The sequence below is a fragment of the Cariama cristata genome, unplaced genomic scaffold (assembly GCF_000690535.1).
Source record: "Cariama cristata isolate BGI_N322 unplaced genomic scaffold, ASM69053v1 scaffold5634, whole genome shotgun sequence".
In the NCBI taxonomy this organism is placed as follows: Eukaryota; Metazoa; Chordata; class Aves; order Cariamiformes; family Cariamidae; genus Cariama; species Cariama cristata.
The window spans coordinates 273-8326 of NW_009611096.1; the positions used below are offsets into that span (position 1 = coordinate 273).

General features: G+C 37.8%; 1 protein-coding gene across 1 annotated transcript in view; it reads left to right on the forward strand.

Annotated features, from left to right (window-relative positions):
- Window positions 1–102: 102 nt before the first annotated feature.
- Window positions 103–8054, forward strand: part of LOC104160051 (maltase-glucoamylase, intestinal-like) — a gene marked incomplete at both ends in the record, with an annotated part of 10458 nt that continues 2506 nt past the window's right edge. The window contains 8 exons of the mRNA XM_009698105.1: window positions 103–212; window positions 1197–1348; window positions 2629–2800; window positions 4346–4445; window positions 5136–5248; window positions 6464–6589; window positions 7062–7193; window positions 7405–7524. Coding sequence (XP_009696407.1) covers window positions 103–212; window positions 1197–1348; window positions 2629–2800; window positions 4346–4445; window positions 5136–5248; window positions 6464–6589; window positions 7062–7193; window positions 7405–7524 — 1025 coding nt within the window. The remainder of the gene's footprint in view (window positions 213–1196; window positions 1349–2628; window positions 2801–4345; window positions 4446–5135; window positions 5249–6463; window positions 6590–7061; window positions 7194–7404; window positions 7525–8054) is intronic.

Sequence of the window (8054 nt, forward strand, 5' to 3'; positions counted from 1 at the left end):
GGAGGTGTCCCTGCCCATGGCAGGGGAGTGGGAACTGGATGGGCTTTAAGGTCCCTTCCAACCCAAACCATGCTATGATTTAATTTCACTTCCCCACCCAAGGGTTTCAAGCTACATTGACACGGCTCTCCTCCCCGTCACTTTTCGGGAACGATATCAACACCGTCCTCCTCACGGCAGAGTATCAAACACAGAATCGCTTTCGGTTCAAGGTGAGTTTTTCACCCTGCTATTGGCAAGATTTTGGCCTGACTGGTGCACGAGGGAGATGCTGTGGGGTTATAAAGGTGGATTAATTCCCTTTCGCACCCGATGACTCCCACCAAAATACATCTTTGTACTTCCAAGGAAAAATTTTGACCAGGAGAGGCTTTTTTTTGTATCTAGAGGAGCAGTAGTTTAGCCCAGCAGGATTTGTGCATGAAAAATTTACAGATACCTTTAAAAAGATCTGATTTTTATCTTACTTCCATTTTTTAACCCCCTTTTCGTTGGAAAACTATTTTGGGCCAAATACATTTACTTACTTCTAACTCACAATTGTTTTGGCAGTAAGCTTTAGCGCTTCCAACTTTGCGTTTTATGGAAAATTTAACACTCAGTATGTAGTAAATATGCCAAAATCCATGGATTTTGGGGACTGGACAGGATTTCTGGTTCTTTTGTTGTTGTTTGTTTTGTTTTGTGGGGTTGGTTTGGGTTTTTTCTTTTTTTTTTCTTTTGTCTTTTTTTTCTTATTTCGTTTATTCGTCTTTTCTTTTTTCTTTTTTTTTTTTTTAATTTCTTGGGGCTGGAGGGTGCCACATGTTTTCCTTCCAAAAATCTGGGAGTCAGACTGGGTTTGGTTCCACCCAGCCAAGGTAGGACATGTAGAAAGACTGAAAATGAGATGCTGAAAAAGGGCTGGGCAATGCCTACAGGCATGGTTGTGCAGAATTCTGCCTCCTGCTTATTTTCCATGGGAAGAATAGCCCCTTATCTCCCCAAATAGAGAGACTGGGTAGGTTTGCACAGTCTTAATTTTGCCATTTGTTGATGTTGACTGCTTCTTATCGTGATGCTGTTTTGACAACAGGTGGGGTGTTATTTTGCCAAGTCAGATTTGGATGGTTGTGCTGAGAAGTGTTAAAATGAGGCATTCATTTCTAAATCATTTATTTTATTCTTTCAACTCCTTTTGTTCCTTAAACGTGTAGCTCACTGATCCTAAAACGCAAAGATTTGAAGTCCCCCATGAGCACGTGGGAACTTTCAGCGGTCTGGCAGCCTCCAACTTAAAATATAAAGTTGATGTCCAGCAAAATCCCTTTGGCATCAAGGTGACCAGAGCAAGCAACGGAAAAGTTTTGTGAGTAACTTTTGGGTTTTTTATGCATAAAATCATGATGCCATTTGTTTTCTCTGAAGGTCTGCATTGCATTAGATGCCCTGTGGGACATGTGAGCTGCTGCTTCTCTTTTGATGGATAAGCAGTATGGAAGGAGTCTTTCCACATAAAATTTGGGAGATGGGGAGATCTGTCTCCCTGGGTTTGGGTTTTGCCATCTTCTTCTGATGGATAAAGAGGATAAATACAATTTGGGAGATCTGTCTCACTGGGTTTAGGTTTTGCTGCTTTGGCTCTGTGCCTTCTTCTCCCCTTAATCCCGGGGAGAATTGATGAATTGTGCCATCAATTTATCAATTCTCTTGAGAAGTCCTTCCCAGCAACACTGTTACCGCATCTATCATGTTATTTATGATGCCCACGAAATCGGGTTGTGCTTCAGGCGTGTGATAGGAGACTCTTGGTACTAGCCAGTGCTAAGCTGGTCCGAGAAAATGATAAGTAAAATATTCAAAATGCTTCTGTACTGGAGGTTTTTAATCCCTTTGTTTTCCAAAAAAACCCCAAAACTTAAAGAAGGCAAAGTTGGGCTAACAGCCCTGCACTGAGACCCACAGAAAGGCGGAAGCCTCAGGAGTAAATATTTCTTAAATCAATTAAAAAGTGATTACATAGCTGACCGCTAGCAGGAATTGGCTTGCTATAAACTCTTCAAGTTTAATTAGTTAGGATTTACTTTTTTTTCCTGTTATTAGCACTGTTTACTTTCTTAAAAGCCTCTCTTAATAAGACTGATTTACCTTTAGCAGATGTGTGAAAGATGGAGTGGGTGCTCAGGACTGATTTAGTTGGCACATGCTAGGGAGAATAATTTAATTCAATGGGATCTGTTTGAAACAGCATTTTAGAAGATTGCTTAAATTTTCCATAGGTTTTTATTTAATTTTGGGAAAAAAAATAATGTTGGGACCTGTTTCAAACACTGCTCTAGAAGATTGCTTAAATTTTCCTTAGGCTTTCACTTAATTTGGAAAAAAATAAGGCGCATTTTATATTTTTAATGAAAAAAAATTCACAATTATTAAATTATTATTAAAAACGACCAGCATTTTTACTGCAATATGCAACATGACTGGGTTTGGCCAAATTGTGAGATGCATATGACAAAATTAGTAATGGCACATGATGTGAATGCTTTCTTAAATAATGACTTGGGTTTTGCGGGGGGGGGAGGTTAGCAATACTAATGCATCCAACCTTCAGCATAAAAATTTTTATGCAACATTACATCATTTCGCCAGGTTTGATAGCACCATCGGCCCACTGCTGTATGCCGAGCAGTTTTTACAGCTTTCCATCAAACTCCCCAGCAGCAACATCTATGGAGTGGGTGAGCACGTGCATAAGCAGTATCGACATGACGTCCAATGGAAAACCTGGCCCATGTACAGCAGGGACACGGCCCCTTCGGGAGTAAGCACTTATTTTACTACATTTTCCTTCTTTTCAGGTAAATTCTGGAATCCAGCCATAGTTGGCACACTAACAATATCCTCTGAGGTTTTTTCCTTCCTTAAAGACTTGCCAAATTATGTGAGATGTGAGATGACACTGAATAAAATTCCTGTTGGAATAGCTTTTCCTAAGTATTTGGATTGAATTGGTTGGGTTTTGTGGCAAATTGGCTGATGAACGTTAATATCTGACAGATTTTGGTTTTTGCTGGTTTTTCCTGTCCGTGCACTGCTGTGTGCAAAATTCGGTAGATACAGTAGTTTTTCCTTCCTTGCCATGGTATCTTAGGAAATAATGCAAAGTTGCCCTTAGAAGCTGTTGTTTTGCTGGCACACCTATTTTGCTTTGTAATTATTTTGTTTCTACATTTTTTTTTACCTTTTTTCCCAAGGTCAGTTCTAGGGCATCTGGTTTTCAAAAAGTATAAAGCTGTATTCTTCCACCTGCAATGAGATGTTTTGTCCTGAATCCATGAATTTTTGACACTATGTTGCTCTATCACTGCATCAACTTGCAAAATACGTGATTTAGAATCAGTCGTTGGTATTTATACTCATTTTTTGCTTACTGCTTTTTCTGACTTGGATTCCCACACACAACATTTTTTGGGAGGTACTTTGGGGGAAATATTCAAATGTTATTGCTTTGCTTATTCATCGGTTTCGGGCTTGATGAGAAAAAGGAAATATTTGGTAGAGTGTGTAAGTGCTTAACAAGGTAATGTCACAAAAAAAACCCAATAGAAAACATTACATTTCTGATGTGTAGTTGACAATAGGGAGCAAGAAAAGTAAGGTAGATCATGGAAGAAGGAATAATAAGAATGTTTTTTTACACTTGATTTTATTTGAGTCTCTAAACCAGCTTATTTATAACTATAGCATTTCAAACTCAATTTAAAATTGTTTTCTTTATTTGAGATAATAATGAGCTGAAATGAGTGTTAAACAGAGACTGTTCAATGCAGCACTGATCCTTATGCTGAATTTGGAGTAAGTCCTGAAGTCTTTTGCTAGAATAGGAGTGATGTGAATGAGATTCGGGGAGCAGCTGGACATTTGCAGTTAATTCATGTTTTAGAAGAAAAAAGAAAAAAATCTTTCAAAGTTTGGGACATTGTCTGTGGGCTGATAGATCTATTTTGATTTTTGAACTGAAAACCGGAATTTGCCTCACTGTCAACAAAACTTATTGTAGAAAGCATCTCCTTTATTTTATTTCCATCCCTACTAGAGATGCAATTTATAATCTTCATCTTTTACATAATGGGTGTGTGGACGTTCTTATCCAAACGGCTCAAATTTGGGGTAGATTTCCCCAAATTTGTGCTTTCAACAGATTTTAAGCAACTTAAAGACATTCCCATAAAAGAGAAGTAGAAAAAAAGAGGTTAGTGTCGGCAATTCTGACAAGTTTAACCTCATGTGATACGTTTTTGAGACACCACAGGGTGCACATAGATTGTTGGGGTTTTTTTTGACGACTTTTCTGTTTTCCTTCAAGAACATGGATAACTTATATGGCGTTCAGACTTTCTTCTTGTGTTTGGAAGACAACACTGGAGCCTCTCTTGGTGTTTTCTTGATGAATAGCAACGCCATGGGTAAGAATAGCATTCTCCATAGCTCTTAACTATTGCAAAAAAAAAAAAGAAAAAAAAATTTCTACATGATCTGCAGGGCTAATGCACTGCGATCCGACTGAGCTGATGTAGATTTTTTTTTAAAAAAAAGTCACATCTCAAATTTTGAAGAAAGTTGTCCTAAACTCTGTGACTGCAGTCATTTTTTCAAGCATTTACTCGTGTTTCTATACAAGCAGCATTAAGGTTGTGTTGCAAGACCAGTGCCATGCACCTCCTGTGCATTTTTGTTCATGTTCAGGGATGTTTCAGTCCAAGATATTAAAATCTGATGCTAAATTTATACTGAGCAGCACTAGTAAATATATGCCCTTAACTTTCCTTAGATAATTCTATATATACTCAGATGCTTAATGGAAATATTCCAGCAGCTTGAGACTGAAAATTTAATGAGAAGCAGTTGTACCATTGGATTTCTCTTCTCTTTCTGGACTGTAAAGGAATGTAAATATGGACATTTTTAGGAAAAAAAAAAAAGAGCTGAAAACATTCCACCTGCATTGAAAGCTCCAATAACAGTTTTAGGATTCCTTGAATGTTTTTGTTTGAGATTTTCTCCTAAACAATTTTTATATCTTTCGTATTGACATCACAGTTATTTGAGATTTAGGTAATATCCCAAATTGATTTTGCGCATTTTTTTGCTTGCAGAGTTCGCCCTGCAGCCGGCGCCGGCTGTCACGTACAGAACAATTGGGGGAATTCTTGATTTTTATGTCTTCTTGGGAGACACCCCCGAGCAAGTGGTGCAGGAGTACGTGAAGGTATGTTGGTGAACCCGAACCCAAAAGTGGTGGATCCTCCATCCTTGGAGATACTCAAAGCATGACTGAGGACAGCCCTGGGCAAATGGCTCTTGCTCACTCTGCTTTGACCAAGGGTGATCTTTGATTAGATGATCTCCAACATCCATCATCCTCTGGCTTATCTTGAGAAATTATGCATTGAAGTTTTTTTTTTTTTAAGTTTTCTTTTCTCCCCTTCTATTGTCGTATCTCTTCGCTATTTTATTAATCCAAGATGATAACTCAAGGTTTGCCCCTCACCTGTTTGCTGTCATCGGGAACTGCTCTCTAGGGTTAGTTAGGGTTAAGAGTGAAACTTAAGCACTAATTTTGCTCAGATTGCTAAATCCACCTGTATGTGTGCGCCAAACGTTCCCCAGCATGCCAGTCTGCTACTGGAGCCTGCAGTGGTCTGCGTGCAGTGGTGCACTGGCCATCATTTTTTACTGATACGATAAAATTATAGAGTAGATAAAGACAGAAAAGTATATACACTTCTACATATCTGTTGATGTCTCCATGGCAACTAATTCCTGTATTTATTTTTTGGAGCCAAATACATGTTTCAATGACTACTTAAAGAAAGGATACATAAATTTTAAAACAGCATTAAATTTAGTTCTTTGGTAACTTAAATCCTTAAATTTAGACTAAAAACTTTCCATTCCATTCATGCAGTTTCCTTTATTTCTGTGCAGTTTCCCCTTACATAGGTCATAGCTTTTTTTTTTTTAGGTAAATTCTTCAACTTTTCTTCACTTCCTTGGTAATTCTGCTCCTCAGTTCAGGGGTGTTGATGTTGTGATATTACCTGAAATCATCTTGCAAGTATAACAGCTGCTGTATAAATACACAATAAAAAATATTATTATAACTAAGACCTTACCCTTTTTCGGTAGGGCAGCAATGCCAGAAAACAGAATGAGGTGGCAATTTTATGTAATATAAATAATACAATATAATAACTTTATGGGTAACAATGGATACATCATTCTTTGCATCATTCACATTTGGAGTGTTTTTTGGGGAAAAAAAGAGCATATAAAAATAGAGCAGCTGCAGGCCATTGCATAAAGCGCAGCTTATTGTACTTGAGTTGAATGTCTGATTTGAGAGAGAATCAGAGAATTTAGGGAATCGGGCCCAAAGAGAGGAGGCTGACGGTGCTCATTATTTTTTGGTTTTAATGTCCAGTTCATAGGGTTGCCGGCATTGCCCTCCTATTGGACTCTGGGATTTCACCTCAGCCGCTACGATTATGGGTCTCTTGACGAGGTGAAGGCTGTTGTGGAGCGAAACAGAGCAATCGAACTCCCTTATGTGAGTAAAAATACGATTTTGTTGTTGTTGTTTTTTGTTGTTTCTGTGGTGTGTGGTTTTTTTCCTTTTTAGCTATGGCCGTTTTCATTGGTTGCACAGTTTTCTGTATAAAATGCTGAATGATTTTTAAATGTCGTTCACTCCCTTTTTTGTGGAAGCAATTTTTTGGTTTAAAGTTTCCAGCTCAGTATATTTACTTCTACATTATGCACATTTTGGCTTAATCCGTGAACCAATGAGATCAACCCCAGTATGCAAATCCACTTTACACTCTCAGAAACCCTGGAAAATTACAAAGCATTGGAAGCTAATTTTTCCCCCAATTTAGTGATGGATAGCTGTTAAAAAAGTACTCTGGGTGCCCACATCCAGCTGCTTTTCTAGGAATTTTTAATCGAAATACAGCACATTGAGAAGAGGTGGTGCAGTCTGGACCCTTCAGATTAACATCTAACCCCCCGTCTTCTCCCAGGATGTTCAGTACACAGATATCGACTACATGGAAGCGAGGAAAGATTTTACTTACGACAAAGTGAACTTCACAGACCTCCCCAGTTTTCAAACTTACATGCATGATTATGGACAAAAGTACATTATCATACTGGTAAGCATTTAGCTCTTTATTTTTCCATTTTAAATAGTATCATTATCAGTATGTATGGGGTTTTACACATAAATGTTTTGGGTTTTTTTAATATGTACGCTGTGACATGAGACGTCTTTCTGTGTGGTTGCTGGGCTCTACATAGTTGGTGTAGGGCACCAATAATTGGTGGAAAGAACCGTTTCCTTTTGTGTGATTTTCCACTTTTTAGGATGCTGCTATTAGCATAGAGGCTCTCGCTGACGGTTCTCCCTACCAAGCCTATGAGAGGGGACAAAGCAAGAAAGTTTGGGTTAATGAGTCGGATGGAGTAACACCATTAGTTGGAGAGGTAATAAAACCCTTATGAAGTCAGAACCCAGATCCCATTTGGTTTGGGCCAGGGTAATCTTCCATTTTTCAGCTATTCTCAATATTTTGCAACATTTCCTGTTTTTTTTTATCAATTTTCTTTACATTTTGATTTTTCGGAAGGAGAAGTGAGTGATTTTGAAGGTTTGAGACCTGGACAGCCAACATCTGTTGATTTTTCAATAGTTACCCAAGAGCAATTTCCGCTTTACTGCTTTGAAGATTTGCTTATAATTGCTTTACAGATGCAGCTGCTTTATTGTAAAATTTGCCTAACTTAAAAATAATTTTGACTTTAAAAGTGCCTTTGGATTTTAGAACTCAGAGGTTAACAAAGCTACTTTCTGCCTTCTTTCTGTGTGTAAATTTAAGAATAATATAATTCATATTAATAATCCATATTAATTACTAATTCATATCCAGAATGATAATTCCTATTATTTAATAATGGTGATTCATATTAATTCATAATGATAATTCACTCTTGCAATTTACAGCTCAAAAACCTTC